Source organism: Cherax quadricarinatus, chromosome 53, assembly GCF_038502225.1.
Source record: "Cherax quadricarinatus isolate ZL_2023a chromosome 53, ASM3850222v1, whole genome shotgun sequence".
NCBI classification, from domain to species: domain Eukaryota; kingdom Metazoa; phylum Arthropoda; class Malacostraca; order Decapoda; family Parastacidae; genus Cherax; species Cherax quadricarinatus.
Window position 1 is genome coordinate 14,789,126 of NC_091344.1, and position 23,615 is coordinate 14,812,740.

At 37.2% G+C, this 23,615-nt stretch overlaps 1 protein-coding gene across 3 annotated transcripts in view; it reads right to left on the reverse strand.

The window, feature by feature from the left end:
* Positions 1 to 23,615, reverse strand: part of mRpS9 (mitochondrial ribosomal protein S9) — a 93,356-nt gene that overhangs the window by 41,403 nt on the left and 28,338 nt on the right. For all 3 annotated transcript variants that reach the window (XM_053781420.2, XM_070096354.1, XM_053781419.2), the window contains exons 5-8: positions 19,457 to 19,542; positions 6,369 to 6,444; positions 4,687 to 4,812; positions 1,577 to 1,732 (exon numbers count right to left, since the gene is read on the reverse strand). In XM_053781420.2, coding sequence (XP_053637395.1) covers positions 1,577 to 1,732; positions 4,687 to 4,812; positions 6,369 to 6,444; positions 19,457 to 19,542 — 444 coding nt within the window. The remainder of the gene's footprint in view (positions 1 to 1,576; positions 1,733 to 4,686; positions 4,813 to 6,368; positions 6,445 to 19,456; positions 19,543 to 23,615) is intronic.

Genomic DNA, 23,615 nt, shown 5'->3' on the forward strand with positions numbered 1-23,615 from the left:
CTTCCCTCCTGCACCCACTTTCCTGTAACCACACACTTCTGCTGAACATTAACTCTATATTCTTAAATCTAACCCATACCTCTTCAACTTCATTGCCCACACTCTCACTAGCCCATCTTTCTTCCAAAAGTTGTTTATATCTAACTGCCTCCTCCTTTAGTTTATAAGCCTTCACCTCTTTCTCTTACTTGCTGATGCCAGTCTCCTTGTATCCCATTTACCTTTTACTTTCACTGTAACTACAGCTAAGAAGTGATCTGATAAATCTGTGGCCCCTATATAAACATGCGTATCATGAAGTCTACCCATCAGTCTTTTATCTACCAATACAATACCAAATGATTTAGATAAAGTAAAATTGGATATCAAATTGGGGAGGAGGAGTATGGAAGAAGTGAATGTTTTCAGATACTTGGGAGTTGACGTGTCGGCGGATGGATTTATGAAGGATGAGGTTAATCATAGAATTGATGAGGGAAAAAAGGTGAGTGGTGCGTTGAGGTATATGTGGAGTCAAAAAACGTTATCTATGGAGGCAAAGAAGGGAATGTATGAAAGTATAGTAGTACCAACACTCTTATATGGATGTGAAGCTTGGGTGGTAAATGCAGCAGCGAGGAGACGGTTGGAGGCAGTGGAGATGTCCTGTCTAAGGGCAATGTGTGGTGTAAATATTATGCAGAAAATTCGGAGTGTGGAAATTAGGAGAAGGTGTGGAGTTAATAAAAGCATTAGTCAGAGGACAGAAGAGGGGTTGTTGAGGTGGTTTGGTCATTTAGAGAGAATGGATCAAAGTAGAATGACATGGAAAGCATATAAATCTATAGGGGAAGGAAAGAGGTTGGAAAGAGGGGGTAAAGGAGGTTTTGTGGGCGAGGGGCTTGGACTTCCAGCAAGCGTGCATGAGCGTGTTAGATAGGAGTGAATGGATACGAATGATACTTGGGACCTGACGATCTGTTGGAGTGTGAGCAGGGTAATATTTAGTGAAGGGATTCAGGGAAACCGGTTATTTTCTTATAGTCGGACTTGAGTCCTGGAAATGGGAAGTACAATGCCTGCACTTTAAAGGAGGGGTTTGGGATATTGGCAGTTTGGAGGGATATGTTGTGTATCTTTATACGTATATGCTTCTAAACTGTTGTATTCTGAGCACCTCTGCAAAGGCAGTGATAATGTGTGAGTGTGGTGAAAGTGTTGAATGATGATGAAAGTATTTTCTTTTTGGGGATTTTCTTTCTTTTTTGGGTCACCCTGCCTCGGTGGGAGACGACCAACTTGTTGAAAAAAAAAAAAAAAAAAAAAAAACATAGTCCAACAAACTACTCTCATTATGCCCTATATCATATCTTGTATACTTAAATATTTATCATTTTTTTCTTAAAATATGTATTACCTATTACCAAACCCCTTTCTATATAAAGTTCAAATGCTCCCATTATCATTTACACCTGGCACTCCAGGTGTAAATTATCAATACTAGTATTTTGAGGTTGACACACAATACGTATGCAAGGTATATGAGAGATCAAACTAATAAACTACTGCAAAGACTTTTGTATCAATTTACACTAACTTGCTCTCGGTCCTGAATATATTTGAAGTAAAGAAGATCTTCACCATTGATAGATATCTTTCCAGAGCCTCTTCCATATACAGTCACACTTGCTGTACTTGTTTTTCTTCTACCTACTGCAGCCATGTACGGTGTACCTTCTGCAGTAAACATGAGCTGTGAAGAATTAAAAGAAAAAATAATATTAATCAGAAAAAATGATTAAGTTGTGAGGGGTCATTTAGTTCTGCAAGACATTGGAGATTGTTCATCAGAAGAATGAGCAACAGAGATGGGCTACAGTGGGCAATAAGAAGTCAGACAAGCCATGACAAGAAACAACTGGAGCAATTAAGACACAACAGAGCATACTCACTACTAATGAAGTACATATATGTTAATGCTAAAACATACCGACATGTGTATGATTAAAACAATTATGTTTCCATACAATAACTCGAGAACATCCCTTCTGATCCACCTCAAACTTATCCTACTGAGAGCAGTGTTTGGAAGCTGTGGCAGCCCTGCTGTGGTCAATTGGGGGAGATGCCTTAATGCTGGTGAGGAGCTTTTGATCTAAGGTGAACTTATCCTCCCCTTCCCTGGATTGAACCTAAGTACAGTGGACCCCCGGTTAACGAACTTTTTTCATTCCAGTAGTATGTTCAGGTGCCAGTACTGACCGAATTTTTTCCCATAAGGAATATTGTGAAGTAGATTAGTCCATTTCAGACCCCCAAACATACACGTACAAACGCACTTACATAAATGGTCGCATTTGGAGGTGATCGTTAAGCGGGGGTCCACTGTACCTTCCATTTTATAAATGCTATATTATCCCTGTGTGTTTAACACTTCCCAGTGATGAAAATAAAAATGTGGCCAATGACAAAAAATAAAAAAAAATCTTACAGATTATACAGCACTAAAAACCAAGTACTGCACTGTGTAACAATAAAACTGAAAAAAAATAATGAAAACTTACTCTTTTCATTGAACAATGAAGTTTAACAAATTTAGTTTAGTTGGCCCAGGAGCACTTAGTTTTACACTTATTTGCAATAAGTATCTTAATTTGGTGTTTTTCACTTTATGTGTAAATTTACACTACCAGAGCTTTACATAATATTTTATGTTTCAGGATGTGGTAGTCCATAAAACACAGAAATATTACTGCATAAATATTTTCAACGTTTGACTGGGCAACTTAAGGGGTTCATCTACAACAATAGACCTTTTGAGGATGTTAGGGAACTGTTCTCCAGAGTTGAGCTATTGCTTCTAAGTCTCTTGAAGGAGTTGAGCTGCAACAAGGCCAGCAGTATGGTACAGTACTGTATTTTTTCTGGCTTTCTTACCTGTCAGAAATACTGTCTCATAATTTCATATTATGTCCTGTGTTTTTTCCGTACCATACAGTACAGTAAAATTATTGTACCATAATTCTGTGCCTTTCCCGTGCTTTCAAAAAAATTTTATTTATTATTATTATCACACTGGCCGATTCCCACCAAGGCAGGGTGGCCCGAAAAAGAAAAACTTTCACCATCATTCACTCCATCACTGTCTTGCCAGAAGGGTGCTTTACACTACAGTTTTTAAACTGCAACATTAACACCCCTCCTTCAAAAAAATATATTTTTAAAACTGAGTCAACTATATAATTATACCTTCTTTGGCTTTTGTAGACAGCCGAGTACTAGACAATATGAGACCTCTACTCAAAGGGCTATTAATTCTAACACTGGTAGGAATAACTTTTTTAATGTCAATGAAACCTAACAGGAACTATAAATCCAGCTGAGTCATTCAAGCACATCACATATGCACACACATCTTACAAACTTACTTATGATATGCACTGTGCATTTGGTATATAATTGCATCACAGATAGTGAATATTTCTTTAGGATAAATTAAGCAAATTTATATAAGCTTTCTTGTTCAGTAAAGACTATAAAATTTGAAAATTATACAGGATATTACTTTATTTCCTTTATGCTTGTCTGAGAAAAATTGTAAAGCATTTACTATGTAAATAATGAAACAGTTATCCAGTGTGTTGGATCATTTTGAAGAATTAAACTATAAATTTAAGTCCAAAAAACTGATGTACAGAGGGAAAAACAAACATTAACCATTTTACCCATTATATAGAATAGTGTTCTTTGATGATTAACACAATAACTGAAAAATACAATTTTCTTTAATTCTTTTCTTTTATTTTAAAAACACTATTTTAAAATATGTAATTAGAAAATTGAAATCTTTTTTTTTTTAAATTTCATAAAAAAATTCTAACTACAGCAACTATTTTACTGAAGTAAAATGTATAACTGGCCTATCCACTGTACCTCAGAAACATGACTGGAACAACTATAATACGAACTTTGGATATGAACTGATCATGTCTCTACTGAAGTCCAAACTATGCCACAAAAGCATATCATATACAGTACTATAGGCTTTAGAGTAATGTAAAAGGAAAATTTTTTCCTATCAATCATTTCTTTTTCATCCCATCTGGTGATAGGGATACTGCCAGCTTTCACCAAGTTTTGCTTTATGTTACACTACGTCCTGTCCTCTGTCATCAGATATGTACTTAAAAATTTTGCCAATTACTGAAATTTAGTGGCAAATTTTACTATACAGCCAAGACTGGCAGAAAGGTAGAGTGTTTTTTTTTTTTTTTTTTTACGTGAAAAGTACAGTACCGTTTATACTTAAGGAAAATATTTACTGTACATTTTGAAAAAAATCAACCACGCAGTACAGAATTCCATACCATACCATGCTGTCCTGCTAGCCTTGGCTGCAACTGCTCTACTTCCTGAGTTTTGAGGTACAGCTACTACATGAGGCACAGTAAACAAGAGTTAGTGACCAAAACACATTTAGTGCTTACTCAATTTACTGAATTTGCACATTGGAGGAAAACTGAGGATTACTTGGATTTAAAACAGCACTTAGAATCAATGAGTTGGCATTAGAGTTTGAATTTTAAAAAGGCTTACTGTACATGGAAGGATCTTCAAACTTATCATACTGATAATAAAGATACCCATCCTCTCATGATTCTGGTATACACATAGTACTTAATGATGCATATACAATCAAACACTTACCTTTGGTATTTCTTTATGTATGACTGATATCTGTACATGCTTCCTGAACTTCATAATAAATTCTTCAACTCTGTAGGAGAATGGGTGATCTAACAGACGATTCATTGATCTGACGAAGAATTCATACTGAAAAAAGTATTTTAAACATTTATACAATAAATGTTCCTGAATTTTTGCTGAAGCAGTCATGTGGCCTTCAAAAATTTTCTTAAAAGAAATTTTTTCACAAAAATGAACTGACAATTCCATATAACCATAAATAATAGTAATCTCTACAAATTTAATTTGAAAACAGTTTTGTGCATTTAAACACACTCGTCTAAATCATTACTTAATGATTTACTGAAGAATACCACTGCATATTAACCCCTTCACTGTCAGGACCCCAAAATTAAAAGTGCTAACAATGTCAAGATTAAGAAGAAAATTTTTTTGAAATGGTAGAGAATCTTTTTCTGAAGGCTATGATATAAAAAAATATGAAATTTGATGGAAAACTTATGGAAATGCACAGGCACAAAGTGTTTGGTCTGGGTACAATTTTTGAATCGGCAATTTCGTCCACTTCAACTCTTATTTTTATCCAATTCCATTGCTCAATTCAACCAAATTCTTAACTATTTCATTAATATGCTTTCCATTCTATTGACTGGGCACAACAAAATGCCCATTCAACTATCAGAGCTACCCTATAAAGTGCAGAGTCAGGAATTTGGCCAATTTTGTGCAAAATTCAATATAGTGGTACCTCAGGATATGAACAGCTCAAAACGCGAACAATTATGTAAGTGTATTTATGTAAGTGCTTTTGTAAGTGTATTTTTGGGGGTCTGAAACAGATTAATCTAATTTACATTATTCCTTATGGGAACAAATTTGTTCGGTATCAGCACTTGAACAGCCTTCTGGAATGAAATAAGTTCGTATCCCGAGGTACCACTGTAAATTCCAATTTAAAAAGAGAATCTAAAATAAACACTGCATGAATTCCAACCATTAAAGCAGCTTATCCTCTGTTCGTTAATCATGTCCCCTATTTCTCGGATAATGAAATATAACCAGGAATGACTGGTCATGGTTTACAGCACCCCAATAATTGAAGCAGATCTAGTAAAAACACAAAAAACAGACCAGGTGGTATAGGGAGCCTTACCCTTACTCAGGAAAACTCTCAAAAATTTAATAGTATTTCCTCAACTTAGAGCCCTATTTCAAGCTACTACCAGTCCTGAAGCCAACCAAAATTACCTCTGTTTCAGTAGTACGTTTTCCTTTCCATCTATTGATACAAAGAAATAATTAATAAAACCCTGGAAAACACCTGAAAATTGCCATTTTCATCCAAACAAAAGGTCAGAGGTTTGTTTTTCCCATCATATACTGCATGGGGCAGAATTTTTTTTATGTGGTGGACACTTATCGCGCAGAACCATTCTTTCATGTCTAGGCCAAAACTTACCACTCAGCACATTTGAGGGCACTGTGCTTGAAACGTAGATCAACGTGAGTGATGCTGGCATCAGTAATGTATATTTATGTAAGAGACAGTGAAAGGGTTAAAGCAGTAATAATTAACCCCCTTTTCCCAAAAAATAATGTAAATGAATCTGGACAAAATTTCAGTGTCTGGACACTGAAATTTATACTGATTAATAACAGCAGATCTTGACAATTGTACTTACTTGCTTATCTTTCAATTTTTCCAAAAGAATATCTTCCAGCTGTTCTTTCTTAACCCATTCTGTGCCCCCAACATTCCTGTGAAAAAAAAAAAATCCTTTTATCCTGAGTATTTCCTGCTCCACATTGTACAAGGTACAACGAAGTATATTTTTTTAGTTTTCAAAATGTTGTTTAGTGCTTTAAACAGTATTATGAGAGTGTTGGATATTTTAATTTCATGTTTAACCCTCAAATTGTGTCCAATGTACTAGTACACAAGTGATGCTTTTATGCCCAGCATACAAGTACGCACAATTTTTCATACTTTTAAATCTGTCACCTGCCAATATTTTTGACCTCAGCACAACTCTTTAGGTCTTCTACAATCTCTTCATACCTCTAAAAAACTCTAAGGCCAGGAGGGTCCACACAGTGCATTATGGTTAACTACACCATTGATGACTATGTGTACGATGTACTAGTATGCCTAACTAACATAAATAAACACTGAAACCAGGAGCTGTTGTTCCACCACCAGCTGTCCTACCAGCAGACAGGGTGTGAATTAGCACCAAGATGACTTATTCACTCCAAATTTATTACAATTTCATTACATTAACAGTGGAATTCAACCACAAAGTACGTACACTAATTAGATTTAACCGAGGATAACCCAATAAAGCCAAACACTGTGACTTATTTCCTTGTTTTAATAAGTATTACATTTTGAAACAATTGTAATATTATAGAACTTTGTTGTAAATATATGTTTACAGTAGTCTGGAAGGCACACAGATGTTATGAATACAATGTTTATAAAACCCAGGATATTCCCTCAAAACTAAATACTGTATACATCATTCCTTGTACATGTATATAGCATTAGAAGACCAAAGTAGCAAAAAATCTGTTAAAAAACAATTACTTCACCAATATATACAGCCTCTCCTCACTTAACGATGGAGTTCCATTCCTAAGACCACATTGGGAAACGAATTCGTCACTAAGTGAGGCTCATACTATGCTGGTAGGGGGTTTGTGTCAATCATCTTTGATATTATTTTAATGTCACCTTTGCCCCATTTATAACATTTCTGGTACATTAAATGTTTTTACAGTAATGTACTGTATACTGTAATAAACAGAATAGAAGAAATCAGCTCTAATATATATTATTTAGGAATGCATACTGGTCAGAGAGCCCGTCGCTAATGAGTAGAAGCTGTACTGTATATTCCAAGTGAAGCAATGATGAACTATGCATTTCCTATGTTTGAAGTGCTAAAACATCTTCAAACACATTTAATATCTCAAGAAACTAGAGTACATAGTGTTAAACATTAAAAAATAATTAAAACCTGAAAAAACAATCACAAGTTGGCAGTGATAAATATGTAGTAGGTTGGTAGACAGCAACCACCCAGGGAGGTACTACCGTCCTGCCAAGTGAGTGTAAAACGAAAGCCTGTAATAGTTTTACATGATGGTTGGATTACTGGTGTCTTTTCTCTGTCTCAAAAACATGCAAAAGTTCAGGTACGTCTTGCTACTTCTACTTACACTTCGGTCACACTACACATACATGTACATGTTCATGTATATACACTCATCTGAGTTTTCTTTGATTTTATCTGAATAGTTCTTGTTGCAAGTGTATGGTGTAGGAGGTAGGTTACTGAAAGCAGTGAAGAGTTTTTACGAGGATAGTGAGGCTCAAGTTAGAGTATGTAGGAAAGAGGGAAATTATTTCCCAGTAAAAGTAGGCCTTAGACAAGGATGTGTGATGTCACCGTGGTTGTTTAATATATTTATAGATGGGGTTGTAAGAGAAGTAAATGCGAGGGTCTTGGCAAGAGGTGTGGAGTTAAAAGATAAAGAATCACACACAAAGTGGGAGTTGTCACAGCTGCTCTTTGCTAATGACACTGTGCTCTTGGGAGATTCTGAAGAGAAGTTGCAGAGATTGGTGGATGAATTTGGTAGGGTGTGCAAAAGAAGAAAATTAAAGGTGAATACAGGAAAGAGTAAGGTTATGAGGATAACAAAAAGATTAGGTGATGAAAGATTGGATATCAGATTGGAGGGAGAGAGTATGGAGGAGGTGAATGTATTCAGATAGTTGGGAGTGGACGTGTCAGCGGATGGGTCTATGAAAGATGAGGTGAATCATAGAATTGATGAGGGGAAAAGAGTGATTGGTGCACTTAGGAGTCTGTGGAGACAAAGAACTTTGTCCTTGGAGGCAAAGAGGGGAATGTATAAGAGTATAGTTTTACCAATGCTCTTATATGGGTGTGAAGCATGGGTGATGAATGTTGCAGCAAGGAGAAGGCTGGAGGCAGTGGAGATGTCATGTCTGAGGGCAATGTGTGGTGTGAATATAATGCAGAGAATTCGTAGTTTGGAAGTTAGGAGGAGGTGCGGGATTACCAAAACTGTTGTCCAGAGGGCTGAGGAAGGGCTGTTGAGGTGGTTCGGACATGTAGAGAGAATGGAGCGAAACAGAATGACTTCAAGAGTGTATCAGTCTGTAGTGGAATGAAGGCAGGGTAGGGGTCGGCCTAGGAAAGGTTGGAGAGAGGGGGTAAAGGAGGTTTTGTGTGCGAGGGGCTTGGACTTCCAGCAGGCATGCGTGAGCGTGTTTGATAGGAGTGAATGGAGACAAATGGTTTTTAATACTTGACGTGCTGTTGGAGTGTGAGCAAAGTAACATTTATGAAGGGGTTCAGGGAAACCGGCAGGCCGGACTTGAGTCCTGGAGATGGGAAGTGCAGTGCCTGCACTCTGAAGGAGGGGTGTTAATGTTGCAGTTTAAAAACTGTAGTGTAAAGCACCCTTCTGGCAAGACAGTGATGGAGTGAATGATGGTGAAAGTTTTTCTTTTTCGGGCCACCCTGCCTTGGTGGGAATCAGCCAGTGTGATAATAAAAATAATAAAAAAATAGTTCTTGTTCTTATTGCTTTCCTTTTATAAAAATGGGGAAGTGGAATAAGAATCTTTCCTGCGTAAGCCATGCGTGTTGTAAAAGTTAACTAAAATGTTGGGAACAATGGGCTAGTAGCCCCTTTTCCTGTATAGCCTATTAAAAAGAAAAAGAAGAAAACCGTCAAAGTGGGATGTTTGAATGTGCATGGATGTTGTGTGAATGATAAGAAAGAGATGATTGTAATGTTATGAATGAGAAGCTGGATGTTTTAGTTTTAAGTGAAACAAAGCTGAAAGGGGTGGGAGAGTTTCAGTGGGGAGAAATATATGGGATTAGGTCAGGGGTTTCAAATAGAGTTAGAGCAAAAGTAGTAGTAGCAATAATGCTGAAGGATAAGTTATGGCATGAAAACAGGGAATATAAATGTATTAATTCAAGGATTATGTAGAGTAAAATAAGGGTTGGATGTGAAAAGTGGGTTGTAGTAAGCATTTATGCACCTGAAGAAGAGAAATATTTTGGGAAATGTTGAGTGAGTGCATGGAGAGTTTTGACCAAGTGTAAGAGTACTTGTGGTTGGGGATTTCAATGCTAAAGTGGGTAAAAATGTTGTGAAGGGAGTAGAAGGTAAGTTTGGGGTGCAAGGGGTAAAACAAAATGGGAAGCCTTTAATTGAGCTATGTCTAGAAAGAGGTTTGGTAATAAGTAATACATATTTTATGAAAAAGAGGATAATTAAGTATACAAGGTATGATATAGCACATAATGCAAGTAGTTTGTTAGATTATATATTGGTGGATAAAAGGCTGATAGGTAGGCTTCAGGATATACATGTTTATAGAGGGGCAACTGATACATTGGATCATTATTTAGTAATAGCTACAGTTAAAGAGGTCGATGGGACAAAAGGAAAATGGCAACAAGTAAGAGAGAGGTGAAAGTGTATAAACTAAGGGAGGAGGAAGTTTGGGTGAGATATAAGCAACTGTTGGCAGAAAGGTGGGCTAGTGCAAGTATGAGTAGTGGGGGATTAAAGAGGGTTGGGATAGTTTAATAATGCAGTACATATTAGAATGTGGGGCAGAAGTTTGTGGCTATAGGAGGGTGGGTGCAGGAGGAAAGAGGAGTGATTGGTGGAATGAAGTAAAGGATGTGATAAAAGAGAAAAAGGTAGCTTATGAGAGGTTTTTACAAAGCAGAAGTGTTTAAAGAAGAGCAGAGTATATGGAGAGTAAAAGAAAGGTGAAGAGTGTGGTAAGAGAGTGCAAAAGGAGAGCAGATGATAGAGTGGGAGAGGCACAGTCAAGAAATTTTAATAATAAGAAAAAAATTTGTAGTGAGATAAACAAGTTAAGAAAGCCTAGGGAACGAATGGATTTGTCAGTTAAAAACAGAGTAGGGGAGTTAGTAGATGGGGAGCTGGGGGTATTAGGTAGATGGCGGGAATATTTTGAGGAACTTTTAAATGTCGGTGAAGAAAGGGAGGCAGTAATTTCATGCACTGGCCAGGGAGGTATAACATCTTTTAGGACTGAAGAAGAGCAGGGTGTGAGTGTGGGGAAGGTGCGTGAGGCATTACGTAGAATGAAAGGGGGTAAAGCAGCTGGGACTGACGGGATCATGACAGGAATGTTAAAGGCAGGGGAGGGGGGAAATAGTGTTGGAATGGTTGGTACTATTTTTGTTTAATAAATGTATGAAAGAAGGGAAGGTAACCTAGGGATTATGAGAGAGCATGTATATTTCCTTTATATAAAAGGAAGCAGGACGTAAGAGACTGTAATAATTTTTTTTTCCGACAAACCAGCTGCATCCCACCAAGGCAGGGTGGCCCAAAAAGAAAAATGAAAGCTTTTCTTTTTAAATTTAGTAATTTGTACAGGAGAAGGGGTTACTAGCCCCTTGCTCCCGGCATTTTAGTAGCCTCTTACAACAAGCATGGCTTACGGAGGAAGAATTCTGTTCCACTTCCCCATGGAGATAAGAGAAAATAAACAAGAACAATAACTAGGAAGAAAATACCAGAAAACCCAGAGGGGTGTGTATATGTATGTGTAGTGTGACCTAAGTTTAAGTAGAAGTAGCAAGACGTACCTGTAATATTGCATATTTATGAGACAGACAAAAGACACCAGCAATCCTACCATCATGTAAAACAATTACAGGCTTTCGTTTTACACTCACTTGGCAGGATGGTAGTACCTGGTATAAACCTTGGTAATAAATACCGACAAGTTGGTTTAGAAAGACGTTAGAAGTCATCAAGGTCCCAGGACCGAAACGTTTTCTAATAAATATGTTATAGTGTATGGTAGTACCTCCCTGGGCGGATGCTGTCTACCAACTTACTACCTAGACTGTAATAATTCTTCTTCTTCTTTCAACATACCAGCCGTATCCCACTGAGGAGGGGTGGCCCAAAAGAAAAAACTGAAGTTTCTCCTTTTAAATTTAGTAATACAGTGGACCCCCGCTTAACGATCACCTCCAAATGCGACCAATTATGTAAGTGTATTTATGTAAGTGCGTTTGTACGTGTATGTTTGGGGGTCTGAAATGGACTAATCTACTTCACAATATTCCTTATGGGAAAAAATTCGGTCAGTACTGGCACCTGAACATACTACTGGAATGAAAAAAGTTCGTTAACCGGGGGTCCACTGTATATACAGGAGAAGGGGTTACTAGCCCCTTGCTCCCGGCATTTTAGTCGCCTCTTACGACACGCATGGCTTACAGAGGAAGAATTCTGTTCCACTTCCCCATGGAGATAAGAGGAAATAAACAAGAACAAGAATTAGAAAGAAAATAGAAGAAAACCCAGAGGGGTGTGTATATATATGCTTGTACATGTATGTGTAGTGTGACCTAAGTGTAAGTAGAAGTAGCAAGACTTACCTGTAATATTGCATATTTATGAGACAGACAAAAGACACCAGCAATCCTACCATCATGTAAAACAATTACAGGCTTTCGTTTTACACTCACTTGGCAGGATGGTAGTACCTCCCTGGGCGGATGCTGTCTACCAACTTACTACCAAGACTGTAATAATTATAGGGGAATAAATTTACTGAGTATACCAGGAAAAGTGTACAGTAGGGTTATTATTGAAAGAATTAGAGGTAAGACAGAGAGTAGGATTGCGGATGAGCAAGGAGGCTTTAGAGTGGGTAGGGGATGTACAGATCAAGTGTTTACATTGAAGCATATATGTGAATGGTATTTAGATAAAGGTAGGGAAGTTTTCAATGCATTTATGGATTTAGAAAAGGCATATGATAGAGTGTAAGTATATGAAATAGGTAGTAAGTTTCTAAATGCTGTAAAGTTTTTTATAAGGATAGTGAGGTTCAGGTTAGAGTGTGTAGGAGAGAGGGAGATGACTTCCTGGTAAAAGTAGGTCTTAGACAGGGATGTGTAATGTCACCATGGTTGTTTAATATATTTATAGATGGGGTTTTAAAAGGAGTAAATGCTAGGGTGTTGGGGAGAGGGGTGGGTTTAAATTATGAGGAATCAAATACAAAATGGGAGTTAACAGTTACTTTTTGCTGATGATACTGTGCTTATGGGAGATTCTAAAGAAAATTTGCAAAGGTTAGTGGACGAGTTGGGGAGGGTGTGTAAAGGTAGAAAGTTAAAAGTGAACATAGATAAGAGTAAGGTGATGAGGGTATCAAATGATTTAGATAAACAAAATCTGGATATCACATTGAAGAGAGGGAGTATGGAAGAAGTGAATGTTTTCAGATATTTGGGAGTTTACGTGTCAGCGGATGGGTTTATGAAGGATGAGATTAACCATAGAAATGATGAAGGAAAAAGGTGAGTGGTGCATTGAGGTATGTGTGGAGACAAAAAACTTTATATATAGAGGCAAAGAAGGTAATGTATGAAAGCATAGTGGTACCAACACTTTTATATGGGTGTGAAGCTTCGGTTGTCAATGCTGCAGCAAGGAGAGAGTTGGAGGCAGTGGAGATATCCTGTCTAAGGGCAATGTGTGGTGTAAATACATTATGCAGAAAATTCGGAGTGTGGAAATTAGGAGGTGTGGAGTTAATAAAAGTATTAGTAAGAGGGCTGAAGAGGGGTTGTTGAGGTGGTTTGGTCATTTAGAGAGAATGGATCAAAGTAGAATGACATGGAGAGCATATAAATCTGTAGGGGAAGGAAGGTGGGGTAGGTGTTGTCCTCAAAAAGTTGGAGGAAGGGGGTAAAGGAGGTTTAGTGGGCAAGGAGCTTGGACTTCTAGCAAGCATGTGTGAGCATGTTAGATAGGAATGGTGGCGAATGTTAGATAGGAATGGTGGCGAATGATTTTTGGGACCTGACAAGCTGTTGGAGTGTGAGCAGGCTAATATTTAGTGAAAGGATTCAAGGAAACTGGTTATTTTCATATAACCGGACTTGAGTACTGAAAATGGGAAGTACAATGCCTGCACTTTAAAGGAGGGGGTTAGGGATATTGGCAGTTTGGAGGGATATGTGATAAATCTTTACATATGTTTCTAAACTGTTGTATCTGGGTGCCTCTGCAGAAACAGTGATTATGTATGAGTGAGGTGAAAGTGTTGAATGATGATGAAAGCCTTTTCTTTTTGGGGATTTTCTTTCTTTTTTGGGTCACCCTGTCTCGGTGGGAGACGGCCGACTTGTTGAAAAAAAAAAAAAATTGTAAAACACACATATCGCTGTTGCATTTACATATATATGCCAACTTCAACACATATATATATATGTCAAATATATGTTAAAAAAATAAAAATATATATCTCAATATATATATATATATATATATATATATATATATATATATATATATATATATATATATATATATATATATATATATATATATATATATATATATATATATATATATATATATATATATATATATATATATATATATATATATATATATATATATATATATATATATGTATATATATATATATATATTTTTTTTTTTTTTTTTCAACAAGTCGGTCGTCTCCCACCGAGGCAGGGTGACCCAAAAAAAAGAAAGAAAATCCCCAAAAAGAAAATACTTTCATCATCATTCAACACTTTCACCACACTCACACATTATCACTGCTTTTGCAGAGGTGCTCAGAATACAACAGTTTAGAAGCATATACGTATAGAGATACACAATATATCACTCCAAACTGCCAATATCCCAAACCCCTCCTTTAAAGTGCAGGCATTGTACTTCCCATTTCCAGGACTCAAGTCTGACTATATGAAAATAACCGGTTTCCCTGAATCCCTTCACTAAATATTACCCTGCTCACACTCCAACAGATCGTCAGGTCCCAAGTATCATTCGTCTCCATTCACTCCTATCTAACACGCTCATGCACGCTTGCTGGAAGTCCAAGCCCCTCACCCACAAAACCTCCTTTACCCCCTCTTTCCAACCCTTTCAAGGACGACCCCTACCCCTCTTTCCTTCCCCTATAGATTTATATGCTTTCCATGTCATTCTACTTTGATCCATTCTCTCTAAATGACCAAACCACCTCAACAACCCCTCTTCTGCCCTCTGACTAATGCTTTTATTAACTCCACACCTTCTCCTAATTTCCACACTCCGAATTTTCTGCATAATATTTACACCACACATTGCCCTTAGACAGGACATCTCCACTGCCTCCAACCGTCTCCTCGCTGCTGCATTTACCACCCAAGCTTCACATCCATATAAGAGTGTTGGTACTACTATACTTTCATACATTCCCTTCTTTGCCTCCATAGATAACGTTTTTTGACTCCATATATACCTCAACGCACCACTCACCTTTTTTCCCTCATCAATTCTATGATTAACCTCATCCTTCATAAATCCATCCGCCGACACGTCAACTCCCAAGTATCTGAAAACATTCACTTCTTCCATACTCCTCCTCCCCAATTTGATATCCAATTTTTCTTTATCTAAATCATTTGATACCCTCATCACCTTACTCTTTTCTATGTTCACTTTCAACTTTCTACCTTTACACACATTCTCAAACTCATCCACTAACCTTTGCAATTTTTCTTTAGAATCTCCCATAAGCACAGTATCATCAGCAAAAAGTAACTGTGTCAATTCCCATTTTGAATTTGATTCCCCATAATTTAATCCCACCCCTCTCCCGAACATCCTAGCATTTACTTCTTTTACAACCCCATCTATAAATATATTAAACAACCATGGTGACATTACACATCCCTGTCTAAGACCTACTTTTACCGGGAAGTAGTCTCCCTCTCTTCTACACACCCTAACCTGAGCCTCACTATCCTCATAAAAGCTCTTTACAGCATTTAGTAACTTACCACCTATTCCATATACTTGCAACATCTGCCACATTGCTCCTCTATCCACTCTATCATATGCCTTTTCTAAATCCATAAATGCAATAAAAACTTCCCTACCTTTATCTAAATACTGTTCACATATATGCTTCAATGTAAACACTTGATCTACACATCCCCTACCCATTCTGAAGCCTCCTTGCTCGTCCGCAATTCTACATTCTGTCTTACCTCTAATTCTTTCAATTATAACCCTACCGTATACTTTTCCTGGTATACTCAGTAAACTTATTCCTCTATAATTTTTACAATCTCTTTTGTCCCCTTTCCCTTTATATAAAGGGACTATACATGCTCTCCGCCAATCCCTAGGTACCTTCCCCTCTTTCATACATTTATTAAACAAAAGTACCAACCACTCCAACACTATATCCCCCCCTGCTTTTAACATTTCTGTCATGATCCCATCAGTTCCAGCTGCTTTACCCCCTTTCATTCTACGTAATGCCTCACGTACCTCCACCACACTTACATTCTGCTCTTCTTCACTCCTAAAAGATGGTATACCTCCCTGGCCAGTGCATGAAATTACCGCCTCCCTTTCTTCCTCAACATTTAAAAGTTCCTCAAAATATTCTCGCCATCTACCTAATACCTCCCTCTCCCCATCTACTAACTCCCCTACTCTGTTTTTAATGGACAAATCCATACTTTCCCTAGGCTTTCTTAACTTGTTTAACTCACTCCAAAATTTTTTCTTATTTTCATTAAAATTTCTTGACAGTGCCTCTCCCACTCTTTCATCTGCTCTCCTTTTGCACTCTCTCACCACTCTCTTCACCTTTCTTTTACTCTCCATATACTCTGCTCTTCTTATAACACTTCTGCTTTGTAAAAACCTCTCGTAAGCTACCTTTTTCTCTTTTATCACACCCTTTACTTCATCATTCCACCAATCACTCCTCTTTCCTCCTGCCCCCACCCTCCTATAACCACAAACTTCTGCCCCACATTCCAATACTGCATTTTTAAAACTATTCCAACCCTCTTCAACCCCCCCACTACTCATCTTTGCACTAGCCCACCTTTCTGCCAATAGTCGCTTATATCTCGCCCGAACTTCCTCCTGCCTTAGTTTATACACTTTCACCTCCCTCTTACTTGTTGTTGCCACCTTCCTCTTTTCCCATCTACCTCTTACTCTAACTGTAGCTACAACTAAATAATGATCCGATATATCAGTTGCCCCTCTATAAACATGTACATCCTGGAGCCTACCCATCAACCTTTTATCCACCAATACATAATCTAACAAACTACTTTCATTACGTGCTACATCATACCTTGTATATTTATTTATCCTCTTTTTCATAAAATATGTATTACTTATTACCAAATTTCTTTCTACACATAGCTCAATTAAAGGCTCCCCATTTACATTTACCCCTGGCACCCCAAATTTACCTACTACTCCCTCCATAACATTTTTACCCACTTTAGCATTGAAATCCCCAACCACCATTACTCTCACACTTGATTCAAAACTCCCCACGCATTCACTCAACATTTCCCAGAATCTCTCTCTCTCCTCTACACTTCTCTCTTCTCCAGGTGCATACACGCTTACTATAACCCACTTTTCACATCCAATCTTTATTTTACTCCACATAATCCTTGAATTTATACATTTGTAGTCCCTCTTTTCCTGCCATAGCTTATCCTTCAACATTATTGCTACTCCTTCTTTAGCTCTAACTCTATTTGAAACCCCTGACCTAATCCCATTTATTCCTCTCCATTGAAACTCTCCCACCCCCTTCAGCTTTGTTTCACTTAAAGCCAGGACATCCAGTTTCTTCTCGTTCATAACATCCACAATCATCTCTTTCTTATCATTTGCACAACATCCACGCACATTCAGACTTCCCACTTTGACAATTTTCTTCTTCTTATTCTTTTTAGTAATCTTTACAGGAAAAGGGGTTACTAGCCCATTGTTCCCGGCATTTTAGTTGACTTTTACAACACGCATGGCTTACGGAGGAAAGATTCTTATTCCACTTCCCCATGGATATAAAAGGAAAAGTAATAAGACCAAGAACTATTAAGATAAAATCAAAGAAAACTCAGATGAGTGTGTATAAATAAACGTGTACATGTATGTGTAGTGTGACCTAAGTGTAAGTAGAAGTAGCAAGACGTACCTGTAATCTTGCATATTTATGAGACAGACAAAAGACACCAGCAATCCTACCATCATGTAAAACAATTACAGGCTTTCGTTTTACACTCACTTGGCAGGACGGTAGTACCTCCCTGGGTGGTTGCTGTCTACCAACCTACTACTACATATATATATTTTATAATGAAATGATAGAGAATCTTTTCCCGATGGTAACGACACCAAAATAACGAAATTTGATGGATAACTTACGGAACTACGCTCTCGCAAAGTTAGTGACCTCGGCGATATTTACGAATCAGCAATTTCGCCCACTTTGAGCCCTATTTTTGGCTAATTCCATTGTTCCAGTCAACCAAACTCATAGCTATTTCTTTAGAACTCTATTTGTTCTATCGACTGAGGACAAGAAACTGCCCATTTACTGATTTCAACTACCCAATAACGTGGTCAGAAATTTGCAATTTGGCCAATTTCATGCAAATTAAAAAATATGCCACTTTCAAAATAGGGTCCAGAATGAACAATGCAGACATTCCTGGCTCTAAAATAATATTTTCTTTCTTCATCAATCATGTCTCCAGGCCCCTCTGATATTACTCTTGCTTTCTATTTTGAATTTTTATTCAAACAAAAAATAGAAGATTTACTGTTATGCAGACTACTGCAATATTGTAATAATTGTATAAATAATGTCAACCCATTCATGACTGCATATTAAAATGGCTAGTTGGACATTTATTGGACAATGACATCATTTGTTTACTTTTGAACATTGGCAAAAATCAAACATTTCCCCTACTTTGAGCTCCATTTCAAGGTTCTTTTCACAGAAAATCCAATCAAGATCACCACTATTTCTATAATATGTTTCCCATTCTATCAAATGAGACCAAGAAAACAAGAATACAACCATAAATACTATACGAAAACACACCACAAAGTCGGCGTTTTAATCCAAGTGATTGGTGATTGTAAAGGGAACAAGTTAATTAATAGCAATGAAGGAGAGGTTGCTAGCAAGAACAAATGGGAAGTGGTTTGTGATACGGGAAGAATTACGAAATTAAGGGAAGTTTACGAAACAAGCCAGGCTTGAAGGTATGAAATCACTTTTCTAAATAAGAAATAAGGTACCATTAACTCCTTTACTAATAAAACTAAGAATTCAAAAGGTGTGTTTCCCTGATGCAGGTATGGGTAAGGTAATGAGCAGGTCAGATAACATCATGTTAGAAAATGGTAATAACCCACAGTATCTTCCTCAGTGCTAGAGAAAATGATACTGGAAAATGCAGGAAGCAGGAGTTATTACCCAAGTACATACAGGGCAGCTATATATTTGAGGTCAAAAGAAGGATCCCAATCATATGTATCATTTTGCCTAGAAGAGTGGGCAATAAATTAATGTCAAGGGCAATTTGTGTTAATTTCTGGCTATATGAGTACTGCAAACAACATGGAATTCATTTCACTGAAAACTGGGACCATTTCTCTGGCAAATATGATATGTATCTAAGGGATGGGGCACATCTTGCTAGGGCAAGGGTGACAACATTATCCAATTCAGTTGAAGGAGCAACTTCTTAGCTAAGTAAGACTTTAAACTAATAAATTTACAAAATGCTTAATCAAGAACTGAAAGGCCATACTCTTAAGAAATTCAAAACATGACTAATAAACTCACAATGTTCTTTCTGGATCTTTATGTATGTTGTATTGCATCATTCGGTCAGAGAAACTATCCAACTCTCGTACCTTCTCACTTAAATCCTGAAAAATAGTAGTGTTAACTAGGATAAATACATACATAAAGCATTATTAACACTAGGTATTAAAAAGAAATGGCTTTGTTAAAAAGAGGTATAACAGATAAACTGGCCTCTATTATGTGAGAAAACAACAAAACTACATTGTGTTCCAACTTTTTGAGCACTTTATGCAGATGCATTCCAGGCCTGATCAAGTTTTACTAAGCTGGATAAGGCTATAAACAGTTAATGTAATTCTGCATAATAAGAATCTTTAATATACTTTGTGAATAGCACTGACATTCAATAAATATACATACTGTAACATATATGGAATTACTGACAGAAATAGGACAATACATAGTATTGAATTTTCATAAGACAAATCTGCATAAAGTAAGGGGGAGAGAGAGAAACCAGAACTGCTTTTCTGTTTTTGCTTTCAATTCCCATACATTGACAACTTATTTCTAATTCTTTTTTTCCTCTCTGATTTTGTTTTTTTCAACAAGTCGGCCATCTCCCACCAAGGCAAGGTGACCCAAAAAAAAAAGAAAATCCCCAAAAAGAAAATACTTTCATCATCATTCAACACTTTCACCACACTCACACATTATCACTGTTTTTGCAGAGGTGCTCAGAATACAACAGTTTAGAAGCATATACGAATAAAGCTACACAACATATCCCTCCAAACTGCCAATATCCCAAACCCCTATTTTAAAGTGCAGGCATTGTACTTCCCATTTCCAGAACTCAAGTCCAACTATATGAAAATAACCGGTTTCCCTGAATCCCTTCACTAAATATTACCCTGCTCACACTCCAACAGATCGTCAGGTCCCAAGTACCATTCGTCTCCATTCAGTCCTATCTAACACGCTCACTCACGCTTGCTGAAGTCTCTCCGATTATTTTTATTATTGTATATTCATGAGAAGTGAAAAATCCTTAAGGGTCATACAGCACCTGGGGAAGGAGAGGTTATCAGGTTTGACCTGAGGAAGATCAGACTGCCCAATACAGTGGAACCTCTGCTTACAAGTGCCCCACCATGGGAGTTTTTCAGGATACAAACCGTCGCTTGGTTGATTTTTTTGCTCCTGGATATGAGCCAAATTCAGGTTGCAAGCTTTCCCCTCAAGGAAGGTTCCTTGACACTGGTGAGGGGTTCCTGATCTAGGGAATTGGATCTGTGCTCCAGTTCCCTAAATAATAATAATAATAATAATAATAATAATAATGAGCAAGTTTCAGAACATCGCCACTAGGTGGCACAGTCAACACCACAACATCAGCTGAGTTGTGCAACGTGTTTATGTCACCATGGAAGCATTTCTTGTGTTATTGCTAAATTTCTTTTTTCTAACCATGGGTCCTAAGAAAGTAAGTGCAAAGGATAGTGCTAAAAAGAAAAAGAGGATAATGTCCATGAAACTACAGCATGAAATCATAATTAAACAAATGAGGGGGTGGTAGTAGGAGCTAGCAGCAAGTAGCCTATCTTCCACTCTCCACCTCTGCCAGCGTACGTACACTTATAAAACCTCTTTATTTCTTTACATTCTCTATTATGTTTTTAGACAATATTTCTTATTTATGAAATTATTAATGAAACTAGTGCAGTTTGCCTCACAAACACTCCAAAGCATGGAAAGATATAGTCAGAGTGGGAGAGTTAATGGACGCTGCTGCCACCACTTGCCATATTATGGCGATTGGTGGCAGCAGTGTAAATATCATGTTTCTGTGTTAATTATGCAGTGAAACCTCATTTTTCAGCCATAATCCATTCCAGAAAGTTGGCCTAAATTCGAAACGGCCGAAATTCGAAGCAATATTTTCCATAAGAATTAATGTAAGTACAATTAATCCGTTCCAGACACCCAAAAATAATCACAAAAAAATACATTTTTTTCAAGATTATTTATAGTTTTACATACACAAAACAATGAGAACTAAATAAAATAAATTAAGAACATTTAAATCACTGCTACATACCTTTATTGAAGACTGTTTTTGGCTTATGGAAGATAGGGAGGAGGAGTGAGGGAGAGCAGTTTAGTGTTTGGAAGGGAAATCCCCTTCATAATGACTTCAGGTAAAAAGTCCCTCTCTGGGGTTACTTCCCCACAGGGGAAAAGTAATGCCTCTTAACCCTTTCAGGGTCCGTCCCGTAGATCTACGGCTTTACGTTCAGGGTCCAAACCGTAGATCTACACCATGAGCTCAGCTCACTCTGATAAACTGTGAGTGGTACATTTGGGCCTAGATATGAGAGAATACATCTATGTGGTATGTGTGCACCACATAAAACAGATCCTGCAGCACACTGTGTATAATGAGAGAAAAAAATGAAATCATGATTTTTCGATTAAAACAGCAACTTTGCAGTGTTTTTTCGTATGTTTTTTATAGTTGTATTTGCGATTTCTTGGTCTCATTTGATAGAATGGAAGACATATTACAGAAATAGAGATGATTTTGATTGGTTTTAGCACTGGAAATGGCTTGAAACTGAGCTCAAAGTAGCAGAAATGTTAAATTTTTGCCGATATTCAAGAGTAAACAAACGACCTCGCACGTCTAATACACACCAACTGGTGGGTCTAATATACATTCACAAATATGGTGATGATATTTATACAATTATTACAGTATTGCATAACAGTAAATCTTCTATTTTTTGGTGTGAATAAAAATTCATTATGTGAATAAAAAATCAAAATGGAATTTATTTGTAAAGCCTCAAAACATAACTAATGAACAGAGGAAATGTTAGTTTAGTGCCAGTAATGCCTACATTGTTCATTCTGGACCCTATTTTGAAATTGGAATATTTTGAACTTTGTGTTAAATTGGCCAAATTAACAATTTCCGATCACTTTATTTTGTAGTTGAAACAGTTGACTTGGCGATTTCTTGTGCTCAATCGATAGAATAGAAGTAATACTAGTGAAATAGCTAAGAATTTGGTTGATTGGAATAATGTAATTGGCCTAAAATGGGAGTCAAAGTCGGCAAAATCGCCGATTCGTAAATATCGCTGACACATCAAAATTCGCGAGAGCATAATTTCGTCAATTTTCCACCAAATTTCGTACTTTTTGTTTTATTACCTTCACAAAAAGATTCTCTACGATTTCATAAGAAAAAATAACAAATTTTTTTTTTTTTAAATTCTTGGACACTGGTGCGTGACTCCAGATTTGGGCCTTGGACCCTGAAAGGGTTAAATATCTCAAACCAACCTCTGCTGGACTTAAATTCACTATCATCATCACTAGTACCAGGCATTTTCTTTACGAGATCCGCATGCAACTGCCTTGCCTTTTCACGAATGATCGTCTCTGAAACACTATCTCCTGCTAATTGTTTTTCCCTGATCCACAACAGCAACAACAACTTCTCCACATCTTCATTAGTTTGTGATCTCTTTTTTGTTAACAGGTTTACCCCTTTTGCCACATCAGCTTCCTTGATTTGTTCTTTCTTTGCCAGGATAGAGGTGACTGTTGATTTGTTTTTGCCATACATCCTAGCAAGTTCCAGCACCCGTACACCACTTTCATATTTTTCTATTACTTCCTTCTTAAATTCCATTGTGTTTCTCACTTTCTTTACCAAAGGAACTTTACAAGGAACTTTCTTGGGCCCCATGTTGACTTATTTCACAGTCGCACTTAATAAAAACCACGAAAAACATTGGATTTTAAAGAAATGTTTGGATGAATGCGCGGAGTATGTGCTCACTCACTGACAGACAAAGGGAGACTGACTCACCAAAGCCTGGCATCCCAGCAGGAGAGGCAGGCTAACAAGTCTAATATGGCCAATATACAAGGCAACAGCTGAAATACAGAGCAAAATTTCCACAGAAAAACCAGCCTAAAAACGATTCAGCCAATAAACAAAGTGGCCAAAAAATGAGATACCACTGTATTGTTTATGTTGTATTAGATAAATTGTGATAGAAAAATTAGCCATAGAGTTGATATTAGCATCACATTGAAGAACTTTTGTCCTGCCTCCCGAGAGCAGGAATTCCGCTGGAACGGATTAACCCTTTCAGGGTTGATGCCGTACTAGTATTGC